The following is a 19,459-nucleotide window of genomic DNA, read 5'->3' as shown; positions in this document are numbered from 1 at the left end:
CTGCGGACCTTTACAGCTGATCAAAGGGAGCAGCCTGTGGACTTTGTGGATATAGAGACAAGCTGTTTGATCTTGGGAATTATAACTGATTCAAACCCCAAACATTGGAAACCGAATACAGAGACTGAAATACCGGACTAAGTGGTGAATTTCACGGATACAGAAGATCTGTCGGGATTTCGAACTCTGGATTTACAAATAACTTTGGATAATAAGAACTCAAGTTTAAAAAAAAAAAGAGATTTGAAAATTGAATGCAGAGATCCGATGACTGGGAGAAGAAATTTAAAAAAAAAGACTGAGACGACACAGATTGCGTTTTTCATGATTGTGAAAGAACAGACTGAGAGAGGTAAAGCAAGAAGACAAAAAGGACTAAAGAAAATAAAAATTAAGTGAATTATTAATTTTGAACTGTTTAATTAGTTAATAAGTTTAATATTTGAAAGAAATATATAAGTTGACAATATTTTTATAGCTATAAATTGTATTGTGGAATTGTAGTTAGACAAGGAATTATTGTTAAAGCGAAAGACTGATTTTTATATATCTCTGAGATAGACTGATTGAAAAAGGGGGTAACTGAAAAGATTGCTAATTAGAAAATTAAGAAAATTAAATTAAAATCCTGATTGATAAGTAAATAGATTTATACTGTGAACAAGAATTAATTGCTTAATTGGGATAACTGGCAATATAATATAATATAACTATATATAAGTTGTGTGGTGTATAAGTAGTATTTGGAGGGGAAAAGAGATATTAAGGAATAACTTAATAATTGATGTTAAGGTTGGAAAGCTTTACACGAATATTAAAAATGTCTACAACATCCACCATAACAAAGACAGGGAAAAAACCTACAACTAGTACGTTAGTAATGACCCCTTCCCCCTCACAACAAAAAACAATAGACAGCATGATGGGGAAAGAAAAAGAAAAAGAAAAACTGGAAATGGCACCTAATGTAATACAAGATATGTTTCAAAAGATCCAGGAAACACTGCTTCAAACACAAGAAAAAATAGCTGAAAATCAGGAAGAAATGAGAACGTTCCATGCAGAGATCAGAAATGAATTAGGAGAAGTTAAGGAAGATATTAAGACCATGAAAGATAAAATTGGGGGCATTCAAAATTCTATAGCAGAAAATGAACAGAGAATTAGGAAAACGGAAACAAAAATAGATCACGTGGAATTAAAAGTAGAAGCAATGGAACAAAAAACCCTACAACTAAACAAAGAAATGTCAGATTCCTTGGCCATGCTCGAAATGGAAAAGGCCTCATACTTCTTGCGTTTTCAAAATGTCCCAGAAGAAAAAAATGAGGACTTAGAAGGAAAGATGGTGGAGATTATTGCAGGAATGATACAAAAAGAGCCAGAAGAAATAAAAGGACAATTGGAAGAAACTTATCGTGTACAAACAAATTATATAAGAAGACACAGATTGGCGAGAGAAGTCCATGTTAAATTTTTAAAAAAATCAATCCGAGATGAAGCCTATAAGAAATCTAGAGAAGAAACGGTGATCTATAATGGAAAAGAAATTATAATTTTAAAACAGATACCCCGAAGAGTAAGAAATCTACGACAACAATATCAGTTTTTAACACAACTACTGATCAAATACAAGATAATGTATAGATGGTTGCCAATAGAGGGGATCTTAATTACGTGGGAAGACAAAAGATATAAAATAGATACTCTAGAAAAGGCAAGAGAATTTCATAACACACATTTTAGACTAGAAGTAGAACAGGAAAGTAAGGAGGAAACAGATAGTAAAAGTCAAGAAGAAGAACCAACAGAAACAAAGGAAGAAAAAGAAATAAGACAGAGGCAAGAAAAAGAGAGAGAACAGAGAGAAGGTGCAAAACCTAGAGAACGGATGGAAACAAGAAACACCAAAAAACAGATATAATAGGCAATGGATGAACAGATCAAACTCTTTTCGGTAAACATTAATGGCTTAAATGCCCCCAAAGAAAAGGAATCAAATTTTCACAAAATTACGAAAATTAGAAGCAGATGTAATATGTCTGCAAGAAGTACACATTCAAAAAGATTATCAAAAAATCCTAGAAAACCCCAAATTAGGAAAATTATATTTATCTCTGGCCCCAAAAAAGAAAAAAGAAGTAGTGATTTACGTAAAAGAAAAAATACAATCTAAACTAGTTTATACCGATGAGCAAGGTAGAGTGGTGATGGTTGAATTAGAAATAGGAAAAAGGAAAATGTTAATTGTAGGGATTTATGCACCTAACCAAAAACTACAGGTTTTTTTTAAAGACCTACATATAAAATTAGCAGAATTAGAATATGATGATATTTGTGTAATAGGGGATTATAATGCAATAGTAAATGCAAAGAAAGACTACAAAACTGGGGAAAAAAAACAAAAGAAAAAAGAAATACTTCCAAAAGAATTCTTTACTATGGCTGAAGAACTAAACTTGGCAGACGTATGGAGGGAAACACATGAAGAAGAGGCCCAATACACCTTTTACTCCCATCCGCATAACTCCTGGTCAAGATTGGACATGGCATGGATGACCCCAAGTATCAAAACAGAAGTAGAAAAAATTGAGATAGGCACAAACCAATGGGCAGACCACAATCCACTATTCATAAACTGGAAAGGGGAAAGAAGACGTAAGAGATGGACAATGAACCAAAGATTATGTAAAGAAAAAGAATTTAATTTGATGTTAGAAAAGGAAGTAAAAATATTCTTTCAGATAAATAAAATAGAGGAAACCTCTTTACAAAACACATGGGATACTTTAAAAGCATATATAAGGGGCCTAGTAATAGCATATACGAGGAAAAAGAATAAAGAGAAGAAAAAACAATTAGATAAATTAGAGAAAGACCTAAAACAAATAGAACAAAAACTCCAGGAAAAGCCCCAGAACAAAACAATAAGAGAAGAATGGGAAATGATTAAGCATAAATTGAATTTGATAAACCAAATAGAACTAGCCCAAAAAATAAAAATGGCGAAACAAAACTATTTTGAGCACGCAAACAAAACGGGCAGATGGCTAGCCTATAAACTGAAAAAAGAACAGAAAAAAAGAATGATATACCAATTGAAAGATGATAAAGGAGAAATTCAACATAGTAAAGAGGCCAAAAAAGATATTATTAAGAAATTTTATGCGAATCTATATAATCAGGGGAAAATAGAGGAAGATAAAATAAAACAGTACATAGAGAAATCAGGAATGCCAAAAATCACAGAAGAACAAAGAATTACTCTCAATAGGCCAATAACCAAATTAGAACTAGACGAAGTACTGAAAAAGCAAAAAAACAATAAAACACCGGGTCCTGACGGGCTACCGGTAGAAATATATAAAACAATGCAAGAAGTATTGGGAGAGAATATGTTGCGATTATATAATGAAGCTATGGAGAAAGCCAAGATACCAAATTCATGGACAGAAGCCATAATAACAATCATTCCAAAAGAAGACACAGATCTCCAGTTAATACAAAACTATAGACCTATTTCATTATTGAATGCCGATTACAAAATATTTGCAGCAATCTTGGCAGAAAGAATTAAATTAGTATTAAATACATATATACACCCAGACCAAAATGGATTTCTGCCGGGACGCCAAATAAAGAACAACATGAGAATAATACTTAATGCTTTAGAATACTATGAATCTCACCCGGAGAAGCAGGCAGTGTTGGTTTTTCTTGACGCCCAAAAGGCCTTTGATAACCAAAATTGGAAATTTATGATTGAACAACTACAAAATATGCAAATTGGGGAAAAATTTGGGAAAATTATAGCAGAAATCTATACCAAGCAATCAGCAAGGATAATTATGAATGATGATATAACAGACAAATTTAATATAACAAAAGGAGTTAGACAAGGCTGTCCACTTTCCCCCTTACTATATATTCTATCATTGGAAACCCTGTTGAAAAAAATTAGAGAAGATCAAGGAATTGAAGGTTTAAGGATTAATAGAGAAGAATACAAAGTTCAAGCCTTTGCTGATGACTTAGTGTTTTTGACAGAAAATCCTATGGAATCTATACCTAATTTGTTTCAAAAAATAGAAGAATTTGGAGAAGTGGCTGGACTAAAAATTAATAAGAATAAATCGAAGCTAATTGTTAAAAACCTTACGGAAATCCAAACAAAAGATTTGATAGATAATATACAAATTCAAACAACAACAAAAATAAAATATCTAGGAATCTGCTTATCCACAAGAACATCAGCAATTAAAGAAAATAATTATGATAAATTACTAGAACAAACAAAGAAAGATTTAGAAAAATGGGAAAATTTACACATTTCATTCCTAGGAAGAATTTCGGCTATCAAAATGATTATATTACCTAAATTTCTATATTTGTTTCAGGTCACCCCAATTAAAATAGATAAACCGTTTTTTGAAAAGCTGAATAAAATAACATCTAAATTTATATGGCAAGGGAAAAGGCCACGAATAAAATTTAAACTGCTTCAGGATACAAAAAATAGAGGAGGAGCTGCACTCCCTGACTGGGAGATATACTACCAAGCAGCAGTACTATCGTGGGTCAAAGATTGGATAGAATTAAAGGACTCTAGAACTTTAACAATTGAGGGACACGAACTTCAAACTGGCTGGCACTCCTTTATGTGGGATGAGAAATACAAAACACATTCATATTTTAAAACACATACAATAAGGAACTCACTATTACAAATTTGGCTTAAAATTAAAAAACAACATTATATGAAGATACCAAATTGGCTAGCACCGGCGGAATCAATTAGACACCCAAATTTAACAGATAAGACAAAAATAATTAGATATAAAGATATAATTGACTATCAAGGCAAACTAAAGACAAAACAACAATTGGAGACAGATTTACACAGAGGAATAGACTGGTGGACTTACACTCAAACACAATCTAAATATAGAGAGCATATAAAAACATATGAAATTTACAATCAAAAACAAGAAATAGATAAAATTATATTAGATTCAGAAAATAAATTAATTAGTAGAATTTATAAATTTCTCCTACGCTATAAATTGGAAGAAGAGACAGTCAAAGAAACGATGATTAAGTGGGCTCAAAATATCAAACACACAATACCTTTGGAAAAATGGGAAAAGTTCTGGCAGGAAAACCTAAAGTTAACGAAAGCAACGGCGTACAAGGAAAACCAACTGAAAATGTTTTATCGGTGGCATATGTCTCCAACCAGATTGGCAAAAATACAACCTAAAAATAGCCCAATTTGTTGGAAGTGCAAAAAGGCACAAGGGACTTTCTATCATTTATGGTGGACATGCCCGGCAGCAAAGAAATTTTGGTCTAACATCAAAAAATGGTTGGAACAAATAACAAAAACACAGATTGAAAAAGAACCAGAAACATTTTTATTAGGAATATTTAACAAATCATACCCTAAGGATATTAAATATCTTACAATTCACATATTAACTGCTGCAAGAATAATCTACGCAAGAAATTGGAAACAAGAAAAAATACCAAGTGAAACAGAAGTAATAGGGAAAATTTTAGAATGCGCTGAAATGGATAGGTTAACCAAAGAACTACAAGAAAAAGAAGAATCAGACTATTATAAAATATGGAATAGTTGGTATAATTGGTTAAAAATTAGAAATATACAAAAAATATAGGGGATATATTACCGATTGATACATATATATGTAATAAAAATATTATTAGATTACAGAAAGGGGAAGGAATATATTATAAGTAGAATTGTAGAACGTCACTCTGAAAAAATGCTTAAGAAGAAATTATATTCTTTTTGTGTATATGTTGTATAAATGTTCGTTGTGTATATGTTACGTATGTCTTTTTTAATATTTATATTCAATAAAAACTATTTAAAAAAATAAAAAATAAAAATAAAGTAACAACCAAATCATCTGCGAATGCTCGTACTCTGTAATCATACTGCCTAATTTTAATTCCATTTATTTTGTCCGACCCACATATCTTACTCAACAAAAATTCCAAAGTCAAGATGAACAATAATGGAGACAAGGGACATCCTTGTCTTGTTCCTTTTTCTATATTAAAAGTATCTGTTAAACTACCATTAATTATTATTTGCGCTATTTGTTTCTGATATATTGCCTTAATAGATTGTGTAAAATATTCTCCAAACTGCATCTTTTCTATCATTTTCAATAAGAAATGCCAATTCAATCGATCAAATGCTTTCTCTGTTATAGAAATATTCTCTTTCTGTAAGTATCTATCTACATCTATACTTTGAATTTTATCACTAGCATACAACCTCGTATAAAATTCTAAAAATGCTTTTTTAATCATGTTTTGCTGATAAACCTCTTTACCTTTATATTCTATTTTCTCTATGGTCCGTGACTTTTGTTTTTTCCTTAACAAATATGCTAACCATCTTCCTGGTTTATTAGCATTGCAAAAAGTATTATGTTTAGCATATTGCAAATTAGTTGCGACCTGATCTGCCATTAGCATATTAAATTGCCCTCGCAGTAAGTTAATTGTCTCTTTATTTTCTTGTCTGCTGGGTTCAATATCAAAGCTTGTTTTTTTTTTTAATTTCCTCTTCTAAGTCCTTCCTTTTTTTTTCCTGTTTACGTCTATTTTTTTTATTCAGATATATCAAAATACCTCTCATATATGCTTTGCTTGCATCCCAAACCATTTCTATAGATGTACCCTTATGCATATTTATAATAAAAAATTCTTTCATAAATTTTTTACATTCTTTTACATTTTCCTCATATCTAAACAGATTTTCATTTAACCTCCAAGACCTCTTAAATCCCATTCCATACTCTTAATTCCATCCAAACTGGACTATGATCCATTAAAACTCTTGGGCAAATCTTCGTCTTCTTCACCCTAGAAAAAAGATCATTAGTAATTAATATGAAATCAATCCTAGAGAAAGATTGATGTCTATCAGAGAAAAAAGTAAAGTCTTTTTCTTCAGGGTTCCTCTCTCTCCAGATATCTCTTAACTCCATATCATCCATCATTTCAAAAAACGATTTTGGTAATCTAGCACGTGTTGAGATATTTTGCAAGAGCCCCTTATCTTTTTTAGTCATTTCATTTTATTTCATTTTATTAAATTTGTATACCGCCCTACTCCCGAAGGACTCAGGGCGGTGAACAGCCATAAAATAAAACATATAAATACAAAATTTAAAATGGAGATAAAACAAATTAAATAAATTTGGCTGAACCATTTTAAAACCCCAATAATTTAAAACCAAATTTAAAATTCCCATTTAAAAAGAGGAAAAGTTTAGGTCAGGCCAGCTTGATGGAATAGGAACGTCTTAAGCGCGCGACGGAAGGTACGCAGATCCAGAATCCTCCGTATCTTCATCTTGGGCCACCAGAATTGTCTTTTAGCCAGGTGAAGGGTTTTTAAAACCCCATGTGGCTTCTTGTAGGATTTGGGTCCTCTGGCTGGTTGGAACTTACTGTTTGTCTCCCTTCCATGCCAGGTCCTCCCTCATCATCAAGTTGGCTTTGTGATCTCTCAGCCATTCATCTTCCTTCATGCCCTCTTTTAGTTGTTGGAGTCAGATGGCTGAGGAGTGGCTAGCTGCCACTACCTCGCTGAGACCTGTGCTGCCAGTTGCCTGGAGTGAGTGATAGAGTTAACTATTTCCTCTCGGATGCTTTTGTATTGAGGCATACAAGAGAGTGCATTGGCAAGGAAATTCTTCTCCCCTGGCAAGTAACCTTTTTAATAGTTCAGTGATAAGCATGGTTATCTTTGCGAATGAGGGGATGAATTGGTGGTAGAATTTGGCAAAGCCCAGAAAGCTCTCCAGTTGCTTTCTGGTGCGAGGGGTTTCCCGCTTCAGAATGGCCTTCATCTTTCCAGGGTCCATCTCCACCCCCTCACTGGACACATGATACCCCAAGTAGTCTAAACTGGTTTTGTGGACATTGCACTTAGTTTAGCGTAGAATCTAGCTTTAAATAGTTTTCTTAGCACCTGCCACACTAGTTTCACATGGTCTCCATTGTCTCAGAATAAATGAAGATATCATTCAGGTACACCAACACTCCCTTATACAGGATGCTCATGCAGCACTTCGTTGATTAGTTGCATGAACACTGCGGGTGCTCCCTGCAGCCCAAAATGCATCATTCAGAATTAGAAACACCCTAAGAGACAATTGAAAGTGATTTTCCACTCATCTCCTTCTTTTATTGTTACTCGGTAATATGCTTCTTTCAGGTCCAGCTTAGAGAACACCTTTCCCTTGGCCAGGTATTCCAGCATGTCCTTCATGAGGGGAGGGGGTACATGTTTTCCACACAGACACCATTGATCCTGTGAAAATCCATGCATAATCTCAAAAACCAATCTTTCTTCTCTTAAAGAGCATTAGGGCTGCCATTTTAGACTTTGCCGATTGGATGAAATCCCTAGCTAGATTTTTATCCATGAAATTCCTGAGCTCCTCTGTCTCACTTGAGGTCATGAGTATATTTTTGGCTTAGGTAATTTTGCCTCCAACAGTATCTCAATAGCACAGTCAGTGGGATGATGGGGAGAGAGTATGTCTGACTCCCACTCGCTAAATGCTTCCGCTAGGTCTTAGAATACCTTAGGGATGGTTGGCCCCCCTTGGTTGCCCTATCAACTAATGAGTTGACAGACTGTATCTTTCCCTTCCCCATCAGCGGGCTTTCACTGCCTCTGTGCTTCACCTCTACATATTGCAGTTCTCCTGCTCTACTATGCCACTTCTCTTTCCAGTCAACCATGAGGTTCCACTTTTTCAGCCATGCCAACCCAAATATCATTGTCTCTGCCATTTTGGGGGCTACAATGAAACGTATAGTTTCCTCATGGCTTCCTAATTTCAGGGTTACGGGTTCGGTTAGGCATATGGCTGGTAGGTCCCCAGTAAGGGAGCCATCAACTTGTTCAAACTTCATAGCTTGCCTCAATTTTAAGTCTGAGTCCCATCTTTTCCACAGTTCGCAGGATGACCAAGCAGCAGGTCCACTCTGCCACCTCATCCTCTAGTTTGATGTGATGGCGTTCCCATGGGCAGCTTCATCCGGGTACATTGCCCCCTACTGATCCAGATTATTCCACACCTAGTTCAGGAAGTATGGTAGTTTCTCCAGGTGCCCATCAAACATTGCTTTTAGAGTTGGGAGCTCCCAATTATCCCAAACTAGCATGTAGCCTGGTGGCAGACCTCCCTTCTGGGGGACTGCTTGTGCCTGGGCTCCTTCTGCTGCAGGGATTCCCTGGGCTTGCCCCGCAGCCGTGGAAAAAGGAATGGCAGCCCCTGCTGGGGAGCCCCAACTCCTTGGATGATACTCCCCAGTCTCACTCTCTGTAGTAGAGAAGGGGAGAGAGCTGCTGACGCTTGGCCCATCAGAAGCCCCGCTCCCGGGACTGACGGATTCATCGGTGCTGGTTCCTGCATCTCCATTCTGACAAGTCTTTCACACAGTTGCTCCACAAGTGGGCTACAGCATGATGTTAGGAATTTCCATTCCCCTGGCTCTTCCCAGTCAGCAGCCCTCCGCACCTTCCATTTGCTCCCTCGAATCAGAGCCACTCCAGATGGAAACAAGAGGAACTTGAACTCGGCTGCTTTCCCAACTCTGCTCGGCCATTGTGCCTTTGCATCAGGGCAAATGGTTCCTGCCATGACCTTCATGCACTGTTGGCTGCTCCATCATCTCCACTTTCACTTTGGATTGGGTTACTACCATCTGTGCTCTGGAATTCATGAGCGATTGCTGGTGCCTCCCAGGGGAGTGCAATCAAGGCTTCACTGTGGCATCAGCTTTTCATTCCGTTCTGGACATCGTTAGATCACAGCTCTCTCGGGTTTCCTTGAGTACGCTGAGTTGAGTTAGGAGAGCTGATTTAATGTCAACTATCCAATTACCGGATCCAAAACAAGGAAACACTCTCGGGAGAATTTAATTCCCAAAAGTAAAACTTTATTGGATACACCATGTTGGTAGTGAAGAAATGAAACCACTCTGGTTTCCCAGGCAAATGCTTGCCCAGTTAAACAACCCTTCTCCTTCTCCCCACCCCTGGTTGATTACATTGTCCAATTATGAGATGGTCTTTTGTTATGAGAACGGTCCATCTCTTTCTGAAGCACCTGCAGTGGTGACCTTGCTGGCTCCAAGCTCTCAGGATCTCTCCATACATTCTCCACATTCAATCTTGCCAGTTCATTGGCAAGTTGAAAAGCAATAGGTTTGAAAGAAGCAAAGCAGTTCAATCTCGACATCGACAATGAGACCATAAAAACAAAGGAATTCAACTTCTTGGAATCTAAAATCAACCAACATGGTGACTGCAGCTCTGAGATCAGAAGGTATATAGCACTTGGAAGATCTGCAATGTCCAGCATGAATAACGTCCGGAAGAATAAATATATCAGCCTCCCAATCAAATGCAGGTTAGTTGACATAATAATTTTTCTAATTGGTATTTATAGCTGCGAAACATGGACTCTGAAAAAGGCAGGAGAAGGTTGGACACCTTGAAATTGTGATGCTGGAGAAAATTATTAGGCATCCTATGGATTGCAAAAATCACAAAGAAGTCCTAGACTGAATCTCACCCAAAATTTCCAAACAAAGATTATCATACTTTGGCCATGTCATGCAAACTGACTCACTCAAACAGTCAATCATGCTGGAAGTGATCAACAGAAAAAGGAGAAGGGGCCATTCTAGTACATAATGGCCACCCTAGTATAGCTGAATGCTATAAAGCAGGGCTCCTCAAACTACGGTCTGCGGGCCTGATACAGCCCTCAAAGCCATTAATCCAGCCTGCATGGGAGCATGAGGCTGCCCCGCCCACATCACCCCATGCACCCGCTGGCCCTTACTCTTTGGCCGCACACAGACCTTAACTTCACGAGCCCCATCAGCTGAAACTGGAAGGCAATGCCAATGACATGGGGGTGGACACAGTGAGTCTCAGCCGCCTTTCAGGGATGCCTCTCAGCTTCTGCAGGACCTCCAGGTGCCTGCCATCCGCTCACTCTCCCCCCAATGCAGGGGGACGTTAACCCTAGCTTTGCTGCCCATTGCAGCTAGGAATCTCAAGTAAGGCCAAGAATGAATGTTTGTGTTATAGCAACCCCGGGCACTAGATTGCCCCCCTGCAAAGTCCTAATCTGCTGAGGAGGCTGGCCAAGATCTCGCTTGCTGCCTGCTGAAGTGCCTGGACTCCCAGTGAAGGAGGGAGGGGCTGGAGCTACGAAACAGGCAGCCAAGCTAAGTGTCTGAAGGACCCCGTCCCGTCACAGTGATTGGCGAGCAAGACTTCTGCCGGGCTCCTCAAGAGACAGGTTTGCAGGCACTCTGGACCCAGGCTGCTCTGGTCTTTATCACTTATTCCCCCCTATTTTCCATCATGTACATATACAGCTTTATTGCCCTTCCATTTGGGTTTATCTGGGTATTTTTAAAGCAGTTTGGAAACCTTATTATGTTGGGAATCGGCCAGTGGTAGAATTGAAATAATTTAACAACCGGTTTGCCCAGGGTCAGGTTGGACGTCATGGGAGGCGTGGCCCATCCCCATCTTCCAGCTCCAATGCAGATGTGGGACAAGCCTCCCACGACGACCAACTTGACCCTGGGCAAACCAGTTGTTAAATTACTCCCCTGCTATCAAAGAGGATCCTGAGCGCTGCACTGCAATAGAGAAACAGGAAATGGAGTTGCCGGCATGAGGGAAGGAGGAACAGAGAGAAGAGGGAAAGCGGACTCCTTCCCTCACACCGGCCGGTCCGTTTCCTATTTCTCCATTGCAGCACAGTGCCACGAATCCTAACCCTAACCCACCCACCACCGCCCAGATGCCCTCGCTTTCCCCAAGCATTTCTTTGCCTACCACTGTGTTTCTCTGCATTTATGTGCAGGAAAACAAGTTTGTAGGACTAAAAAAAAAAAACGTTCAATCAATTTTTACTTTGCCAGAGCTTTTCTTCCTGCAAGAAGTTGGAATTGATTGAACTTTTTTTTTAGTCACACAAACATTTGTTTCCCTGCACACAATGCCAAGAAATGCGATGGAGAAATGCAACAGAACTGGAAATTAGGTTATCAAAAAAATGCTTGGGGGAAGTGAGGGCATCTGGGCACCAGGTGCTGAAACAGGCCCGTCTGTCTCCAGTAACTGCCCACGCCCAGCGGAGGGAAGGCTGGCATCTACCAGTACTTTAATGTGGTGGCATATCTATCATACATACATGTGCAGCTCAGGTTTCTAACAAATCACCTTCCAGAAACTTTTGTCTCCCCTGAGGGCTGCCCGCTCGGCCTCCCCTCCACCTTGGGTCCCGCATCCAGCCCATGACCGGGGGACACGCTGCTTCTGGGCAGTCCAGCTGGTGGGTGGGCGGCCCTCAAGGGTGAGCGCTGCGCTGGGGCACTGTGTGTTCTCAGACCTCCCGCCTGTCTCTGCTTCTGCAAGATACAAAGCAAGCCATAAAAGTCTTCGCCCATGCCCTCCTGAGGCCCTGGTCTTGGCACAGATTCGAGCGCATCCTCCATGGACTGCGAAGAGTCTGAGGCTGGTGGTGCCAAGGCAGGTCTCACCTCCCGCCGCTTTGGGCTTGGAGCTGTAAGCCGCATCCAGGAAGCACTGTGGCGGAGAGAAGTGGTCAGGGTCTACCTTAGCTTTGCTGTCCATTGCAGCTAGGAATCTCAAAGTCGATAATGAACATTGTGTTGTAGCCAGCCTGGGCACTAGATCAGCCCCTCCATTGCAGCCGTAACCAAGCAGAATGCCAGTGGCCCCCTGGGGTCCTGCTGGATGGGGCTGTTGGAGCAGCTGCCACGAGACGAGGCAGGAGTCAGAGCATGGGTGGTCTGGCTGTGGGGGCCCTGAGGTAAGCTGGTGTGGAGCGTATGGGGCAGCTCCACCTCCCTGCCTCACATTGGCACTGGCACACTGCACAGTCTTCTGCCCCGCTGTGAGCAAGCAGAAGTGGGCCACCCGTACATGGGGAAAAAATAAGACACCGCAAAAAATAAGCCCTAGTGTTTATTTTGGGGCCCAAAAGAAAATAAGACCGGGCCTTATTTCAGGGAAACATGGGTATCCATCATCTCCCAGTTAATCTTATTGAAGAAGATGAGAAAGAAAGTCCCCAGAGTGAGTTCACAGCTAAAGCAGAGTTTGAACTGAATTAAAACTGGTATGCTTCCTTCTACTCTAGTCTGAAATGTAAAGATTGGGCATTATGGGGTTGGATCTAGAATGTGAATATGATCAGGACAGCCTTTATACAGTTCTTGTTTTGTGAGCAAAATCTCTGTTTCGAAGGCATTTGAGTTTATATAAATTCTTAATTCTGTCTTCTTTTTTTAGCCTGTAGTGACCAGTCAGATGGGAACAATAAACAATCTGATTCATGTAAAAAAATCGGATTTTGAAGTGTTTGATGCTTTAAAAGTTGATTCCCTTGAAAGTTCAGAGACTTCCTATCAAGGTGACTTTTCTTCCACTTTTAGCATGAACATTAAAAATGATGAGCTGGTTTCTTTACTCACACTGTTTAATTTTCAATAGAACTTTCTGGCTCCCCTCCTGGAATTTATGGCCAAGATATGTATGTATATCGGCCTGAAGAGCGATTCAAATCTCCGCCAATTCTTCCTCCCCATCTTCTACAAGTCATCCTTAACAAGGATACTAATATTTCTGTGAGTACCAGTTCCTAAATGTATATCTGTAGTACCATCTCTACCAAATCAATCTGGCAGGGTTGGGGTGCTCTGGGTTACTTCAATTAAACATTGCTATCTATCAAGACCCCGGAAATACACCTTATCTATCGCAGTGCCTGCCCTCTTGAATCTTCCCCTTGTGACCTGGATGGCCTCTACCCTACTGGTCTTTCAAAGGGCCAGAAGATTTGGCTCCTCTCCCAGGCCTAAGGCAAGGGTGAGTTAAGCCACCTTGAATTCTTTTATTTTTTCTATTCAAGTCTGGCTGCCACCTTGCTATCTTTTATTTCCTACTTTTGATTTTAATTGTAATTTTTTTAAAAAAAAATTACTTGTGAATAGGCTGGTATCATTGGGAGTCAAGAGGAATACAAATTTAATAAAATTATAATAATCATCTTGTAATCATGATCACAAAATTCTCAAACCAGAATCTTGGAACAAGATAGCTTATGTGTCGGGGTTCCAAATAACACCCCAACAAAATCAAAATTCTGAGGCAGGCACATTCCTCAAAGTACAGATTTATTAGGCATGTCATATTGGCACATCTGGGAAAACCCAAATCTAAAGTCCCTCAGGTTTCCCCCTAATAAAAAATACATTTTTCCCCTCCTCCTTTCCTTTCAGACCATCACATGGCCCAATCAGGTCACAGTCCAAAGTTCATCTGGACTCATGTCCCACCTCTTCACACCTGGTAGGAACACCCTTGGTTCTCAGGGAAAATAATTTTATTTTGGTCCCATTTCCACAGCTCACCCAGCCACCCCTGTGGCAGCCCTGAAGATGCCAAGGAAAATGGCTGTAGGGCTACAGGCTGCCCCCCTTCAGTAGAAGAGAACATCCTGCAATGAGAGAAGTGAGAGGGGTTTTGTTGTAAGAGCATCTCTGCTACATGGCACCTCTGCCATGTCGCTAGCATCGGCCTGGACGACAAATGCCTGTTCGGAATCGGGGTGCTGAAGGATGGACTCTTCTGTGAAGAGGCCTCTTCAGTTTCTCAAATGCTCGCTGGCAGTCTAAGGACCAAGCCAGTGGTTGGCTTGGCCACAGCTTTGCCCCCACCCCCCACCCCCCATTTTCACCAGCTCCATCGGGTAAAGCAACCTCAGCAAAGGCTGGAATGAACTGTCTGTAACAGTTGGTGAACCCAAGGAAAGTCTGGAATTGCTTGCGGGTCTTGTGAAACTCGCATTTTTACAGCTTCACTGCTAGGATTTTTTTAGCACTTATTTTTTTTTATTTTTTTATTTATTTATTTATTTATTTATTTGATTTGATTTGATTTTTATACCGCCCTTCTCCAACAGGACTCAGAGCGGTGAACAGCCGAGATAAAACATAACATATAAAATTTAAAAAACAGTTTAAAAGACATTAAATAATTTCGGCCCTCAATTTAAAACAACCCAGTTAAAACCAATTTCAAATTAAAACCGAAAGGATGGGATCAAGCCAGCCTGGCTAGATGGAATAAATGAGTTTTCAGGGCCCAATGAAAAGTCTGGAGGTCTGGTATCGTGCGTATCTCTGGGGGTAGGTCGTTCCAGAGGGCAGATGCCGCCACAGAGAAGGCTCTCCCCCTGGAGGTCACCAGCCGACATTGTCTGGCCGATGGCACCCTGAGGAGGCCCTCTCTGTGCGAGCGAACTGGCCGGTGGGAGGCTATTGGCGGCAGAAGGTGGTCTCGTAGATACCCAGGCCCTAAGCCATGGAGCGCTTTAAAGGTGGTCACCAACACCTTGAAGCGCACCCGGAAGACGACTGGAAGCCAGTGCAGCTCACGCAGGAGAGGTATCACATGGGAGCGCCCTGTCGCTCCCATAATCCCCCGCGCGGCCGCATTCTGGACCAACTGGAGCCTCCGGGTGCACCCCAAGGGGAGCCCCATGTAGAGAGCATTGCAGTAGTCCAGGCAGGAAGTAATGAGTGCCTGAGTGACCGTGCGTAGGGAGTCCCAATCCAGAAAGGGACGCAACTGGCATATCAGGCGGACCTGATAAAAAGCCCCCCTGGCCATGGCCATCATATGCTCTTCTAAAGACAGCCGTGTATCCAGGAGGATGCCCAAGTTGCGAGCCCTCTCTGTGGGGGCCAGTGATTCGCCCCCAATAACCAGCGATGGCACCAGCTGGCTATATCGGGACACCGGAAGCCACAGCCACTCGGTCTTGGAAGGGTTGAGTCGGAGCCTGTTTCTCCCCATCCAGGCCCGCACGGCCTCCAGGCACCGAGAAAGGTACTTTTACTAGAAAATGAAGTGATTGCAACCAAGAAAAAGCAGAATCTGAGGCAAAAGTGCAAAAATTACAAATAGAAAGTATTCCCTCCCACTGTCCATCGTAAATCATCCAATCCAAAGGTCTCCCAGAGGTCAGGTGGGAGCACACATCTGGCAGTGTCATCAATCAGGAATGCCATGACCGTTGACCCGATAGTAGCTTCAAAGATGCACCACAGTAGCTTAAGTCTCACTTTCGTTTCTCTCCTATGCTAGCTCCCCACTCCCTCCATTACCATGGCAGCCAAAGCAGTAAAGGCGGAGGCTGACATTCGGCCCCCCTTCAGAAGAGATCTTATTCCTAAAAGAAAAAAGAGGGGAAAGGAGAGAACAACACAATACATAAATTAAGGTTTATCAGGATATTTGGTGTGAAACAACTGCACTTTCTTAGGCGCCCGAACATCATGTTTATTTACCCATTCAGCTTTAGATAATGGAAAATGTTTCCAAGCCACCAAATATTGCACTCTACCATGATACTTTTGGGAGTCTAAAATTTCCTTAACTTCAAATGTTGTTCACCCTCAATCAGAATGGGGACGGGGGGAATTCTTGGTCCAGACGTAAAGAGGACGAATGTTCCGGTTTCAATAAGCTGACATGAAACATGGGATGAATTCATTGCAAATTTTTTGGTAATTCCAATTCAACCGTGACTGGATTAATTACTCGGGTGATTGGAAAAGATGCCACATATTTAGGTCCAAGCTTTTTTGACTTTTGGGAGGTTTTTAAATATTTGGTGGAGAGATAAACCATGTCCCCTACTTTATAAGGATGTGCCGGGCATCTCTTTTTGTCAGCTTGGGTTTTATGAGCTCGATGTGCTTCATCGAGAGCTTTTCGAGTTACTGCCCAAGTTCCTTGTACCTGTTCGATCCAATCAATCAAAGAGAGATTTTGTGGGTTGTCTTGAGTAGCTCTGGGATTGGCACAAACTCTTGGCCTGAAGCCACCTTGAACGGAGTGAAACCTGTGCTGCTATGTATGGAGTTATTATACTCAACCTCTGCAAATGGCAAGAGGTCCACTCAGTTATCTTGTTGATAATTTATGTAACATCTCAGATACTGTTCTAACACAGAATTGGTTCTCTCACAAGCCCCATTTGTCTGGGGATGATGGGCGGAGCTTAACCCCTGGGCGGAGCCTATCAACATCAGGAACTCTTTCCAAAACTTGGAGGTAAATTGCACACCCCTGTCCAAAATTATACGTTTTGGGGCACCATGTAGCCTATACACATGTTGTATAAACATTTTTGCAAGTGTTTTTGCTGAAGGGATCTTTGAACATGGGATGAAATGCACTTGTTTGGAAAACAAATCAGTGACAGCCCATATGACTGTGTTCCCCCCACTATCCAACAGGTTTACAATAAAATCCATGGATATCTCTTTCCAAGGGGCATTAGGTCTGGCCGCACTCTGAAGTAGACCAGATGGCTTTCCCGGAGGTCTCTTAGCCGAGGCACACACTGGACAGCTGGCTACATATGCCTCTATGTCCTTTTTGAGTGCGGGCCACCAGAACTGTCTTTTAACCAGGTGTAGGGTTTTGACAAACCCAAAATGTCCCGCCACCTTAGAGTCAGGAGCGTGCTGTAAAACCGTTGCTCTCAGACTAGTGGGAACATACAACTTTGCTCCCACCCAGGCTAGTCCATCACGAAGTGTACATTCATTCGAGTGGGATTTAAACCATTCGTCAGTTTTTAGAGCGTCTTGTAGCTTCCGAAGCAAATCGCTCTGTAGGGCTGGATTGCCTCTCGCCTGCGCTCTCGTAGTTACTGGTGCCGCCAGCTGGGTTGCAGGGATGATTGGCTGAACCACTTCCTCTCTGGCACTGTTATACTGAGGCAGTCTAGAAGGTGCATCCGCCATGAAGTTCTTCCCACCAGGAAGGTAGTGTAGGGTGAAGTTAAAGCATTTGAAGTGTTGAGCCCAGCGGACTTCCTTGAGTGACAGCTTACGCGGTGTTTTCAACGCCTCCAGGTTTTTATGGTCAGTCCACACTTCAAAAGGGTGCTTAGCTCCTTCAAGAAATTGTCTCCATGTTAATAGTGCCCAGTATACTGCAAAGGCCTCTTTCTCCCATATAGCCCATCTCCTCTTGGTCTCAGTCAATTTACGGGAGGTATAGGCACAAGGTTGTAATTTCCCTCCTGCATTCATTTGCAGAAGTACAGCTCCTACTGCTACATCGCTAGCATCAGCCTGTACAACAAAAGGCTCTTCCATATTGGGATGTTTCAGGACTGGTTCAGCAGCAAACAACTGTTTCAGCTTCTCAAATGCTGCCTGACAGTCCATAGTCCATTCAAGGGGCCGGAAGGGCTTCGGTTTTAATTCACCTTTGGTTTTCAGAAGATTTGTTATCGGCAGTGCGATTTTGGCAAACGAGGGGATGAACTGTCTGTAAAAGTTAGCAAATCCCAGGAAGCTCTGTAGTTGTTTGCGGGTACGTGGTGCGGCCCACTCCAACACTGCCCGGACTTTTCCAGGGTCCATCTCAATCCCCTCATGGGGTATCCAAGATAGTCAATTTTGCTTTTGTGGAATTTGCACTTGGAGAGCTTGGCATACAGTTCAGCAGCCCTGAGCTTTTTCAAGACAGTCCGCACCAATTACACATGGTCGTCCATGTTCTCGGAGTAGATAAGAATGTCATCCAAATAGACCAGCACCCCCTTATACAGGTATTCATGCAGCACTTCGTTGATTAATTGCATGAACACAGCAGGAGCTCCTTGTAGTCCAAAAGGGAGCACCCGAAACTGGAAACATCCCAGCGGACAGTTAAATGCCGTTTTCCATTCATCCCCTTCCTTGATTCGTACTCTGTAGTATGCCTCTTGTAAATTAAGCTTGATGAAAAGTTTCCCCTTTCCTAGATGGGCTAACATGTCTTTCATGAGCGGCAGGGGGTAGACATTTTCTACGCAAATGGCATTTAAATTTCTATAATCAACTACCAAATGAAAGGAATCGTCTTTCTTCTCCCGGAACAGTACTGGCGCTGCCACTCTTCACCTGGCTGGTTGAATAAACCCCCATTCTAGGTTCTTGTCAATAAAGTTCTGTAGTTCCCCCAGCTCCGAGGGGTCATGGGGTAGATTTTTGGTTTAGGGAGTTTTACTCCAGGGAGTATTTCAATGGTACAGTCCGTTGGTCTGTGGGGAGGTAGCACATCCGAGGCCTTTTCGCTGAAGACCTCCCGAAGATCCCAATACTCCTTAGGAATCTTCTCCTCCCCCTCAATGTGGTCTACTGGCATTTCCGCTCCCTCGTTTTCTACACCGTCCTCCAGGGGGAGTTCTTCCCTCTGTAGCCCTGGCTTCTCAGTGTAAATGCGCAAAACCCCCATCCTCCAGTTAACCCGTGGATTCCATTTTCGGAGCCAAGGGAGTCC

The 19,459-nt window shown here is 41.4% G+C and overlaps 1 protein-coding gene across 6 annotated transcripts in view; it reads left to right on the top strand.

The window, feature by feature from the left end:
* The window catches only part of LOC117661258 (5'-AMP-activated protein kinase subunit beta-2), a 118,874-nt gene that overhangs the window by 78,291 nt on the left and 21,124 nt on the right, over window positions 1-19,459 (top strand). For all 6 annotated transcript variants that reach the window (XM_034409913.3, XM_060690201.2, XM_034409911.3 and 3 more), the window contains 2 exons: window positions 13,403-13,523; window positions 13,604-13,737. In XM_034409913.3, the coding sequence (XP_034265804.2) occupies window positions 13,403-13,523; window positions 13,604-13,737 (255 nt within the window). The remainder of the gene's footprint in view (window positions 1-13,402; window positions 13,524-13,603; window positions 13,738-19,459) is intronic.

Source organism: Pantherophis guttatus, chromosome 3 (assembly GCF_059756535.1).
Source record: "Pantherophis guttatus breed Tessera chromosome 3, ASM5975653v1, whole genome shotgun sequence".
Lineage (NCBI taxonomy): Eukaryota > Metazoa > Chordata > Lepidosauria > Squamata > Colubridae > Pantherophis > Pantherophis guttatus.
Note: the sequence above shows the minus strand (reverse complement) of the source record. Positions and strands in the feature narration are given on the sequence as shown.